The following is a 13,242-nucleotide window of genomic DNA, read 5'->3' on the forward strand; positions in this document are numbered from 1 at the left end:
CCCATGGCAGGGGGCTGGAACAGGATAATCTTTAAGGTCCCTTCCAACCCAAACCATTCTGTGATTCCGTCATTCTATGAAAGACTCCAGGGAATGAGCAATGCAAGAAGGAGAAGGACCAGAAGAGCACCAGAGGGGACTGACTGATAATCTCCCAAAAAGCCAGGGAAGGCAGTGCTGGAGGGTGCTACCTTCCAGTCCTCTCAGAGACAAAAAAAAACAAGTGGAGAAGCAGCAGAAGATCCACAGCAGAAACTGGAATGCATGGTGGAAACAAATTATTAGCAAAAGAGAAAAAGGAATTCAATAAAAGAGCCAAGCTTCATTAGCAAAAGAGACAGGGGAATTCCTGCTGCAACGATATGGGAAGGCTGGGAGCCTCACCTGACAAACCAGGCTAGGAAAAAGCCCTGGGAGAAGCAGAGGCCACCAGAATGAGGATATCCATCCCATTAAGATACTGCCATTGGGATTCCCATGCCTTATGGGCAATGGAGGCAGAAGAGCAGGGCTTTCCCAGCCTGTATCTGGCCAGATTTAAGGACGGTAGGCACTGCCTCCTCGAAGGATAAACTGTCCCAGACAGGGTGACGCTGATCCTAAGATGTTTTGGGGGAAATCACAGAATCAATCAGGTTGGAAGAGACCTCTGGGATCATCAAGTCCAACCATGCCTTGAGAGTTGCAGGTTGGAGATGGAGCCCCTGCAGTAGCACCCATCAAGCAGCACATCTGGAGATGTGAACTCCTTATAGACCTACAGCAGTGGGGCTGCTCATGCCTAACTCTCAACAAGACAAGCACATTAGATACCAGAACTCTGAAATGCACTATTTTATTTATCAAAAGCAGAGGATTAGGCCAGTTGAATACTGCTACCCAACAAAAGCTTCTTGATGACAGCAGCTCACATTCATACTCGGTGATCTACTGGTTTCTGAAAGAAACAAAGACTTGGTTGTCTTCTCTACACTCTTTATGAGGGTGGCACCCTCCTTGAGGACTCTTTGCCGTTGCGTTCTGACACACTGTCCTCGGCTGCCACCAAGCTGCATATCCCTGACTCTTGCCTTAGTGGGACCAAAGAAGTGGGAAGATAGTGACCTGTGTGGCTTTGGACCAAGCGTCCTTACTAGGTCAAGCAACCTTGATCTGATGGCCTTGAGGACAGACTGTAGTGACAGGCATGGGCTGCAGGGATTAGATAAGAGCTGAAAACCTTGTGCTTGAGAAACGACCATCCCAGCTGGCTTTCAGTGGGCCAGGTGCCCACGTTTTACATGTGGTGGGAGCATTCAGCCTAGAAATAGAGTTACCATCCTTCCTTGCCCCACACATACTCACCTCTGAATAAAGGTTTGCCTTTCCCTTCCCACCCAAGAGCCAGGCACATAACCTTGTCAACACAGAATCTCTTTAAGATGGATTTTACAATTTTAGAAGACCTGAAGTTAGACACAAATGCCAGAGATGGGACTCAAGACCAAACACAGACCACTTTGCGTAGATGTCTATGTTTGAGTCACGCATCAATACACCTTGCAATATCAGAGAGAAACGGGCATTTCTAGGACATTCAGACCACATTGGAGATGTCCTTTTCTTGCCCTGTTAAATCCCAGGGCATCACTCAGAGACAGACATCCACACTGCAGGTATCTAAACTGGGCAAACCAATTCTGAATCTGGGTGACCAGAAGAGACCTCAGGCAGGGTCAAATGGTGCGTGCACTTCCACAGCAGGGATTTAGGACTAGTATAAGGAATTTGAAAGAAAACTGTGAATTTCTGTCAGAGAGCAAGTGGAGGGTGGGATGTGGGAAAACGTGGAGGGGGACAACCATCTGGAAGAGCATCATCAGTAATCACAGAATCACAGAATCACAGGATCAGTCAGGTTGGAAGAGACCTCTGGAATCATCGAGTCCAACCATTGCCCTGACACCACCATGGCAACTAGACCAGGGCACTAAGGGCCATGTCCAGTCTTTTCTTAAACACCTCCAGAGATGGTGACTCCACCACCTCCCTGGGCAACCCCTTCCAATGGCTAATGACCCTTGCTGAGAAGAAACGCTTCCTAATGTCTAACCTGAACCTCCCCTGGTGAAGCTTGAGGCTGTGTCCTCTTGTCCTATCGCTAGTTGCCTGGGAGAACAGGCCGACTCACACTCCACTACAACCTCCCTTCAGGTAGTTGTAGACTGCAATCTCTGGTTAAAGAAGGAACAGAAGAGAATATATCTATAGTGATTAGTGATTTTTCTGAATGGATAATGAGTGAGAAACTAGAAAAACAGAACTTGTTCTGTTCCCTTTAAAATTGCAAATAACCTATTGAATAAAAACATTTTTCCTTTACCTTCAAGAATTGTGAGGGGGAACAAAAATATTGCTTCGTGGCACATAGAGCCTGAAAAGAGATGTTTGTTGAAAGCAAAGTAAGGGTTTCCATCAGCAAAAACTTGAGCTACAGAACGTCAAGTTTGCTGATGACAAGAACTGGGAGGAGTGGCCGATACACCAGAAGGCTGCGGTGCCATTCAGCGAGGCCTAGACAGGCTGGAGAGCTGGGTGGAGAGGAACCTCATGAAGTCCAACAAAGGCAAGTGTAGGGTCCTGCACCTGGGGAGGAATAACCTCACGCACCAGTACAGGCTGGGGGCTGACTTGCTGGAAAGCAGCTCTGCGGAGAAGGACCTGGGAGTTCTGGGGGACAACAAGTTCCCCATGAGCCAACAATGTGCCCTTGGGGCCAGGAAGGCCAATGGTGTCCTGGGGTGCATGAGGAAGAGTGTGGGCAGCAGGTCGAGGGAGGTTCTCCTCCCCCTCTACACTGCCCTGGTGAGGCCACACCTGGAGTAACTGTGTGCAGTTCTGGGCCCCCCAGTTCAAGAAAGATAAGGAACTACTGGAGAGAGTCCAGCGGAGGGGTACGGAGATGGTCAGAGGGCTGGAGCATCTCTGCTACGAGGAGAGGCTGAGGGAGCTGGGGCTGTTCAGCCTGGAGAAGAGCAGACTGAGGGGGGATCTTATCAATGCTTACAGATACCTTAGGGGTGGGTGTCAAGGGGATGGGGCCAGACTCTTCTCAGTGGTGCCCAGTGACAGGACAAGGGCAACGGGCACAAACTGAACCATGGGAAGTTCCATCTGAATATGAGGAGGAACTTCTTTACTGTGAGGGTGCCAGAGCCCTGGCACAGGCTGCCCAGGGAGGGTGGGGAGTCTCCTTCTCTGGAGATATTCAAAACCCACCTGGACGTGACCCTGTGCTCTAAGTGACCCTGCTTTGTCAGGGGGTTGGACTGGATGATCTCCAGAGGTCCCTTCCAACCCCAAACAGTCTGTGATTCTGTCTCTTTTGAGCATGGAAGATCCTGAGCAGGTTGCTGCTGCAGCAGGACCTGGGAAGCGTCGTGCACTAGAGCGGTGTGACACAAACTCCTTGGAGATTTACTAACCAGCTTCACACCTCTGGGCTCTTGGATTTTATTATCAGTTATTATTTAGTAATAACGTAGACGAATACAGAGTCAGTCTACCGAAGGTTCATGAATCACAGCATCTTATCAGCATATTAATCAGCTTCTGGTAGGGAAAATGATAATAGCATGAGCTATAACAACCACTTTTATAGTTTCATGCTTGAAATCAAACAAGCTACAGGAGAGACTGATTCTTCATCCCTGATTCCACACCAACGAGCTAATCTATTCGCTGCAGGAGTGGTGCCTGAGCAAAAGTGGATGCAAGAAAATGGGAAGGACAATGTTTCAAAGGAAAACCAGGCGGTCCAGCAGCTCACATTTGGGGCAGGTACAGTGAATTCTACCAATAATAAAAAAGCAAACGAGAGTCCTTAAAGACATTTTAAAGTTAATCTCAATTAAAACGACAGCTTACATGAAGATCCAAGTTAATTACAAGCTGTTTTAATTAAACAGTAAACAACACTCAAACACTGTTTCACAGAATCACAGAATCACAGAATCAATCAGGTTGGAAGAGACCTCTGGGATCATTGAGTCCAACTGTTGCCCTGACACCACCATGTCAACTAGACCATGGCACTAAGGGCCATGTCCAGTCTTTTCTTAAACACCTCCAGAGATGGTGACTCTACCACCTCCCTGGGCAGCCCCTTCCAATGGCTAATGACCCTTGCTGAGAAGAAATTCTTCCTAATGTCCAACCTGAACCTCCCCTGGAGAAGCTTGAGGCTGTGTCCTCTTGTCCTATCACTAGTTGCCTGGGAGAAGAGGCCGACTCCCACTTCACTACAACCTCCCTTCAGGTAGTTGTAGACTGTTTGCTGCTGATGCTCTAAAATACATCAAATTAGTGAAGTGGAAGGAGCCACCAGCCGAGCCGAGGAACAAGGACCTGCTGGAGCACAAGCCCGGCGTTGGACAGATGTAGCTCCATCTGCAGCAAGAATATTCTCACCATGTCGCCTTAGCTCAGCTCCACAACCAGCTCATTCCACAGCGAGAAAGCACTGCTAGCACCAAACACACAAGGCTTATTCAACTCTTTCTGTTTAGGAAGGAAAACGGGAAGGAGGTTGCAATTCAACAGATCTGGGGGTCTTAAGGACCCCAAAAAACAAGACATACTAAGTACACGAGAAACCACCTTCACTTCGTAAATCTATTAGTTCAAATATGGGGAATGTTTTGATAAACATTTCTCTTACAAATTTAACACTTCTGACTTTGTTTCACCTAATAACTCTATTTTAAAACTTCCTTTTTTTTTAAACTTAATTATAATTTCCCATAAAAATTCACACCACACTTTAAAAATCATTTACGAAATAACTGTCCTTCACACTTCCTTTAAGGAAGACCAAAATGGAAAATTAAGAATATGAATAAACGTATGGTACATCAAGTACTTGAGTACGTGCCAAGGATTTCCCATTCTCCCTAACACACGAGCAGCCAATTTGGTACAAAAAACATTTATTTATCTTTAACTGTAGCTCTCTCCCTAGCCCACCAGGTATGGAAAACAACAAAGAAGTGAGACTGAGAAGAAAAATCAGATTAAAACTGATTATTTCAACCAAAAGCAATCTGCTCTACATAAAGCATTCACATTTAGCACTAAAAAATCATAAGTGCATAGAATTCGACTTGCCAGTATCCTGAGCACCATCCTTGTTTTCTATATCCCACCTGAGTTTTATTCCACAAGGTTAGAAATTAATGGCTCATGAATGATCTTGAAAGACAAAAATTTAAGTAATACACATGCTGCACTAGATTTGGGGTAAAAAAACCCGAACTGTCAAGCAAACAGAGAAGATAGCCTAGGGCTAATAACCTTTACCTCAACTTTATTACACTTCAGGTTTTTTTATTTCTCTTTCTTGCCTAATATAAAGCCTGGCATAATTTTTTTTCAGTGTCCTCAACTGCTGCAAGAAGATGAGATTTGAAAAAAATTTATATTTTATACTATATAAATTCTATATTGTATCCCAAATTAGATCTCAAATCAAAAGTTTGGGACAGATGTCGTACACTCTGTCTCATGAAGTGATCACGGGAACGGTTTGCTGACGTGCTATTTCAAATTATGGGCTCCAAGCAAACTCTTCCATTCAGCTGCTGATCGGGACTGAGACACTCATTAAGCCTCAAAGCTGTAACAAGCTCCCAGGACCACGGAAGGGGTTTCCACACGCGATGGCAGTCAACATCTCCTCCAGATCTACCACGTCATACGCTTTAGCGATTATTTAGTGCCATGGTCTAGTTGACATGGTGGTGTCAGGGCAATGGTTGGACTCGATGGTCCCAGAGGGCTCTTCCAACCTGATTGATTCTGTGATTCTGTGATTTTCAAAGCAATCTGAGAAGGAAGTATCCACAAACTCCTTACCTTTATCCTTCTCCTGTGAAAAGTCTGATTTGTTTGTCTCTATGAGTTTAAATATTCTCCAGAATAGCTTGTGGCTACATTGGAAACTGATACGTAGCTAAATGACGCACGTTAAAGCCATGTAAATGAAGTCTAAGCAGAGAAAGCAAGAATTTTAGCCATTGGAAGGGGCTGCCCAGGGAGGTGGTGGAGTCACCATCTCTGGAGGGGTTTAAGAAAAGACTGGACATGGCACTTAGTGCCATGGTCTAGTTGACATGGTGGTGTCAGGGCAATGGTTGGACTCGATGATCCCAGAGGGCTCTTCCAACCTCATTGATTCTGTGCTAAAATTCTGTGCTAAATTAGTTAGAGCGTGGCACTTGTAATGCAGGAGATAGGCCAGTCTAACTGCTGAGACCAACCTCAAGAGCTGCCTGTCTTTACTATATAAAGGATGAAATTTAAATTTTCTCCCCCTCTTTTGCAATATAACTTTAGGTCTTTCATTAACTAGTCAAACAAATTCATATTTAAAAGGTTTTGTAATACTATTTGCCTAGCAAAGAAAATAGCTCTTCATCTAAACACTTTTTAACCTATTATCTATTTTGGGACTTTATTGTAAGAATTCAGCCCACTGACTCCTTATACCTTACACCTGTGCAATGGAAAAACCAAGCACTAATATGATTCAATTCCTGCTTCGCTGTCCTACGTTCAAGCAGTCGCTTGAATCGTCCCTTCTTTGTTTTTCCTTTGACATAAGTAAGGCCCTTGTTCTAGTTTTTCCAGTCTGATTTGCCTCCAGCTGTTTTCTCCAAGGTCATCCTGCACATCTGCCACTGATTTCTCTTCATTTACCACAAATTCTGGAAGACAAATGCCTGAAGTCCAATGGTTTGGGGTGAAACAAGTCTCATGGTGGACACCTCGCTGTGATCCCTACCAGAGCTGGTACAAGCTGGCCAGGGCAGACAATAGCGTTATATATTTAAGTGCACAGTATAATCATAGAATCATTTTAGTTGGAAAGGACCTTTAAGATCATCAAGTCCAACCGTTAACCCAGCACTGCCAAAGCCACCACTAACCCATGTCCTCAGGGACATGGGCTTTTGAATCCCTGCAGGCATGGGGACTCCACCACTGCCCTGAGCAGCCTGTGCCAGTGCTTGACAACCCTTTCCATGAAGACATTGTCCCTGATCTCCAATCTAAACCTCCCCTGGCACAACTTGAGGCCGGTTCCTTTTGTCCTATCGCTTGTTACCTGGGAGAAGAGACCGACCCCCACCTCGCTACACCCTCCTTTCAGGCAGTTGTAGAGAGCGAGAAGGTCTGCCCTCAGCCTCCTTTTCTCCAGGCTAAACACCCCCAGGTCCCTCAGCCGCTCCTCATCACACTTGTGCTCCAGACCCTTCACCAGTTTCGTTGCCCTTCTCTGGACTCGCTCCAGCACCTCAAGGTCTTTCTTGTGGTGAATCTTCATGGTGATTAACCAGCAGGTTATTTTAGAAGATAATATCCTATTAATGTTGCCATTCGACTTATTCAGAATGCAGTCCTGTAGAATTCATTCACCTGAACCAGAAATCACCCCCTAAAATTCTCCTTCCAGAAAGGTCAAGGTACAAACTCTCTCCAATCTGCACCTTAATATTTACATAAAATTTTCTTATAAAGTGTCAGAAAGCAGCTTCTAAAACATTCAGGATTGTATGAAAGCAGATACAGAAAATCTACATTGCACGGATATTAAGGTGGAGCTTCGAGCACATGCCAAAAAAAAAAAAAGTGAAGTGGGAGAGAAGTAGACTCTTGTCCAAACCATCCTTGTGCTGGAAAGCACAAAATTGCTGTTATTTCTAGTGTCGGAAAATAACTGTGCACTTATGAGCTCATTCTATCACCCAAGCACGGCTGGAGTCTGCAGTGCTCTTACAATGGTGAGATTTTTGAAGAGACTGTTATTCACAGTGATTTTTTTTTTCCAAGCCTCTAGTGCTTTGACTATGAGACCAAAGTTCCCCGGAGCTCCACTATCTCCAACAAAGCAGCACGCATAAATTTGATAGGGGAAAAAGAAAGGGTGAATAAAAATGGGGCAAAACGCCTTTGAGGAACTCCATCAGGCAGGGCTCCTCGAAGCAACGCAGCCAGCCCCACCAATCTACCAGCTCAAATAGCTACCAAAGTCAAGGCGAATATTTATTCCACGAAGTAGCTAAAGAGTATTTGATGTTCATTTCCATTTGCTGTTGACCAGCACGTTCTCCTCCACAAAAGCACGTTCCCAAGCAATTTCACACATGAGGTAAAAGTCAACACATACAACTGGCAACGCAAATATAAAGAAGCAAGTCTTGACAGAATATGGCACTTAATAGCTAATTACATTCCATAAAATGTTAGAAGAAGGAGTCTTCCAAGGCCGATTTTGTAAGGTGCTTACAAGATCAGAAGAACACACGGGAAACATAATCCACAGGGAAAACCACAGATACACCTAAACTGAGATTTTCTTTTTCCAAAGCACTATTTCTCTCTGAGCTAAATTCTTGCCATCTCAGTACACTTTAGCTCCCCACTAGTTGCATAATTATGGTAAACACATTTCAATGCCTTTTTCGAGTATTAAAGATGACATTTTTAGACAACTCAGTTCTAAAGATGGACTTCAAACAGACATCAGGCTTGCTGTTCAAGCTAAGATTAACTCAACCAAAGCGTAACTTGAAAACAAAAAGAATCAGTCAATAACATAGTTTAAATCCCCACCTATAACAATAAGTGCATGTTCTCCAAACAACGGGCTCTCGCCTGGGGGCTCCTCATTTCTACGCAGGATTATTCCAGCACGTGCACCCGAGTCGCTCAGTTCAGCTTTGGAAGCAAGCCCTCCAGCTCCCAGCTGACTCCCCCAGCAACTTCTAGCGTGTTTTGCTTGTCTAAATAAATCCCTTTTTGATCCTTTTCTTTAGGATTTCCAGAGCATCCTCCTCTTCTGAATTCAGGTCCATTTCTTCTCACTAACCTTACTGCATCGCCTTTGCTCAAGAGTTTTTCCTGCAAGTCACGTTCCCATCTGGCTGCCTGATGGGAACTCTTTCTCCCTTCATTAAGGGATTAACCACTCATTAATGATCATCTGCTCTCACCGCCGAATACGGACATTCACAAAAGAGCCGCTGAACACGGGTCCTACCTGTATACGCCATGTTCTTCGGGTTTCCATAGGGAGCCCCAGGTTGGACGGGGCTGTAAACAGGGTTCATGGTGGAAGACCGGGAACTCTGAGGACAAAAGAAAAGCAGAGTTGAGACGAGTGCCTTACGTTAGCTCCAGAGTCGTCTTCTGCACAAAGAGTCTTCTGCTACGTGACAGCGTTACCGTGTTATAATTCAAGACACAGAGAGCTGTGAAAGAAAGGATTTACAACTAGACGTTACAACCAGATAGCATATTTAATAATTCAAGTTTTGGATCTCTCAGTAATTCCCCTAACTTCTTCAGTGCTGCATATTCTGCCTACAAATGTACCCGGCGCAGATTCATCTTACCCATCCCTGCCTTCAGGGGGGCTCAGGACTCATGACCCCACTTCTGGCTTGAGATGAACAAAGAGGAGAAGCCACAAATTCTGACAAGGAATTCTCCCCCTTGGAGGGGCTAATAACTCTTGGGTGACAAAAACAACCAGAACGAAGACCTGACCTTTCAGAAATTAGCAGATAAAAGACCGTTTGCTGCTGGCAAGATGGAGCGAGGCAAATATTTGTGAGCTTTCAGCGTGAGTTGACTACAACAACCTCAAGCTTGAGGCCTGGGACCTGTGCAAGGCTGCGCAGGGCAGCCAGTGCCACCCACCACATCCCACCGCTGTCCCAGATGGGAAGATGCAGTCACAGACCTCATGCGGGCAATGAGATTTTAACAGCCCTTCGGTTCCTCTCTCCAATAAAGATGATGAAGCAGTGCTGTGTTACTTGTGAGTTTTATTTAGAGGAAAGCAAGTAACTTGGGAATTTGTGTCTACTAACTGTCAGTTAAGCAACTGGCTCAGTTAATTATCTTAATGAAGCACATTCTCAATTCTGATTAATGGGAAAATCAGTCATTAAGCTTTATTAGGCGATGCATTTGCCTCCACAGCTACCTAGTGACAATTTCACACAAGAACATCAACGATCTTGCTTCAAAATGTGGGTTTTTTGGAAATGTATTATTTTACAGTTCATAAACAAAATTGTTCTTTCCAAACAAGCCTCTCATGATGGATGCACAATTTGTTAGACCATTAACTCCTTCCGCTTTACCTCAGGATAGTAAACAAGTCAAATGTGAAATGTTAGTACCAATTGACTTGACGATAATTACTACTTAATTAATTAGCCTTCCCTCCACCCCCAAGTTAGCACAGAAGGAGCAATTCTCAAAGCAAAGGAAATCACGGTTATAAAGGGAGCTGGAAGGGAAAGCTACACAGAGACATGTATTTACACCAGTGGCTTCAGTAACGCACGATGGAGCTCTTAAGATCAACAGGAAAATCAGTGCAGAACTTGATATCCATGAGACATTACAGCTGGGGGTTTCCATCCAAGCACAAGGGTCTGGAGGGTCTGACCTATGAGGAACAGCTGAGGGAGCTGGGGTTGTTTAGCCTGGAGAAGGGGAGGCTCAGAGGTGACCTTAGTGCAGTCTACAACTACCTGAAGGGAGGTTGTAGTGGAGTGGGAGTCGGCCTCTTCTCCCAGGCAACCAGCGATAGGACAAGAGGACACAGCCTCAAGCTTTGCCAGGGGAAGTTCAGGTTGGACATTAGGAAGCATTTCTTCTCAGCAAGGGCCATTAGCCATTGGAAGGGGCTGCCCAGGGAGGTGGTGGAGTCACCATCTCTGGAGGTGTTTAAGAAAAGACTGGACATGGCCCTTAGTGCCATGGTCTAGTTGCCATGGTGGTGTCAGGGCAATGGTTGGACTCGATGATCCCAGAGGTTTCTTCCAACCTCATTGATTCTGTGATTCTGTGGGTTTTATGCCCATTTGGTCGTCATGTCCCCAGGCAGTGCTGCCAGTGTCGGTGAGCAAGGAGGTCTTTTGGTGGACTTCATAATGTTAACAGTTAGACTCTATGATCTTAAAAATCCTTTCCAACCAAAATGATTCTATGATTCCATGATTCTATGATTCTTTGCCTTCTGCCTTGAGTTCTTGTTTACAGGACAAAACCTAATGTCATCTACCTCTGAGATGGTGAACACCAGCTTCTGTAATCATCCATCCAAAAGCCTGGCTTTTGGGCTGCCACACAGATCCTGTTCAACACAGGAGGCTATTGCAGCGTAGGATGTGGCGGATACAGGACACTCATATGTATACCTCAAACTGTGGACAAACACGTTGTGTATCTGTATATACTGTATGACACCTACCTACTACCACTTTAAAAAAATACGACTTTTTCAGAGGAAGATGAACTTCAAAACCCCATCTATATTCACAAAAATTATTTTCTTTTCTCCAGTGAAAAAAAACCCCATGTTGATTTAAGCCCAACCACTACATTTCCATTACCATGAGCCAGCTCAAGGACCTGACTTCCCTGAAAACCAACCTCTTCTCTCCTCCTTCCGGTTGAATGTGTGTTCCTCCACCCAGGACCACACAGTGACAGCTGGACCTGACAGCCTGGACTCTCCTCAGCAACAAAATCAAATAAAAAGGTACCATATTTCCTGGGGCTCAGCAGACCCGTATCCAACTCCCAGAGCTGCTCGTGCCTGGGTCAGGGCACCTTACCTCCATGACCGTGTTCCCCTCTTGCTCCTTATTTGCTTTGCCTGTCCCACCTTGCCTATAAGCTCCCGGACAAGGACAGAGTCACGGCTGCATTTATTTTCACCTGGAGTACTGTCTTCAGCTCTGGGGTCCCAACATAAGAAGGACACGGAGCTGTTGGAGCGAGTCCAGAGGAGGCCACGGAGATGCTCAGAGGGCTGGAGCCCCTCTGCTCTGGAGACAGGCTGAGAGAGTTGGGGCTGTTCAGCCTGGAGAAGAGAAGGCTCCGCGGAGACCTTCTAGCACCTTCCAGTACCTGAAGGGGCTACAGGAAAGCGAGAGAGGGGGACTTTTTACAAGAGCATGGAGTGACAGGACGAGGGGGAACGGTTTCAAACTGAAAGAGGGGAGATTTAGATGAGATATTAGGAGGAAATTCTTTGCTGTGAGGGTGGTGAGACACTGGCCCAGGTTGCCCAGAGAAGCTGTGGCTGTTCCCTCCCTGGCAGTGTTCAAGGCCAGGTTGGATGGGGCTTGGAGCAACCTGGTCTAGTGGAGGGTGTCCCTGCCCATGGCAGGGTGGTTGGAACTAGATGATCTTTAAGGTCCCTTCCAACCCAAACCACTCTGTGATTCTATGAAAGAAAATGCTTTTTAGCCGAGAGAAAAAGTTTGTGATCATGGTAGGGGTTTGAGCGTATTGTGAGGAAGAGGCTTGTGCTTCCTCCCTGCTTGGTATGCAGGGTGTCGTTTCCAGCCAGCAGGAAAGAGTCCATGCAAACAGCATTTCGGATGGATGATTTTCTTTCTTTTCAGCATCTAGTATTAAAGCACATTCAGATGAGCTTCCAAGACATTCTGCAAGACAATACCACTCAAAAATACATTTTAAATCCACGACAGGCACCGCATTGTGACATTTGAAAAGCGACACTGAAACGGGAATAAAACCGGATTAGCAAAATTAAACCTCCTTCACCACAATAACTTGCAGCACTTGCTCGTGGCCATGAATACACAACGAAAAGACTAATAGAAATAAATTATAAACAGACAGACGCAAGTATTGCGCTACTGCACGGAGCTTCCACCGCTTATGGTTGGACTCGATGATCCCAGAGGTCTCTTCCAACCTGACTGATTGATTGATTCTGCTTCCTCACCCCCACGACAGTGATGCTCGGTTGCTTAGAAGCTGCTGAGGCTCCAGCAAGGAGCTGAAGGAGTAACTCCCGCAGGAATGCCATGGGAATCAGCTGCTAGCAAACAGTCTCGGGATACTTTCTGCCTGTAACCTGGTTACGTTTTCATCTATTTTATCTTTCCCGTGAAAGCTCATGGCATTCTTCCATCACACTAGGAAATTACTTCAGATGAAGGGTAAATAGAAATACAAGAGAGGTCAGTCTACGGGCGGCCACCACGCTATCAGCAGGCCAACGCGCCAGTCAAGTCGAGTTTGCACAGGGGATTTGCAAGAAAAGAAATAAAAACGCTTGTGCTGTGAATGCTGAGTTTGAACTTGCCGTGCTGCGAAGTGGCTGCAGAGCTACGCTCGGGTGCTCTCGCCTCGCTGGACCAGGGCTTC

General features: G+C 45.7%; 1 protein-coding gene across 1 annotated transcript in view; it reads right to left on the reverse strand.

The window, feature by feature from the left end:
- Positions 1-13,242, reverse strand: part of FAM168A (family with sequence similarity 168 member A) — a 264,445-nt gene that overhangs the window by 117,328 nt on the left and 133,875 nt on the right. Inside the window, exon 3 of the mRNA XM_068419203.1 lies at positions 9,080-9,167. Coding sequence (XP_068275304.1) covers positions 9,080-9,149 — 70 coding nt within the window. The 5' untranslated portion in view covers positions 9,150-9,167. The remainder of the gene's footprint in view (positions 1-9,079; positions 9,168-13,242) is intronic.

Source organism: Nyctibius grandis, chromosome 2 (genome assembly GCF_013368605.1).
Source record: "Nyctibius grandis isolate bNycGra1 chromosome 2, bNycGra1.pri, whole genome shotgun sequence".
Lineage (NCBI taxonomy): Eukaryota > Metazoa > Chordata > Aves > Nyctibiiformes > Nyctibiidae > Nyctibius > Nyctibius grandis.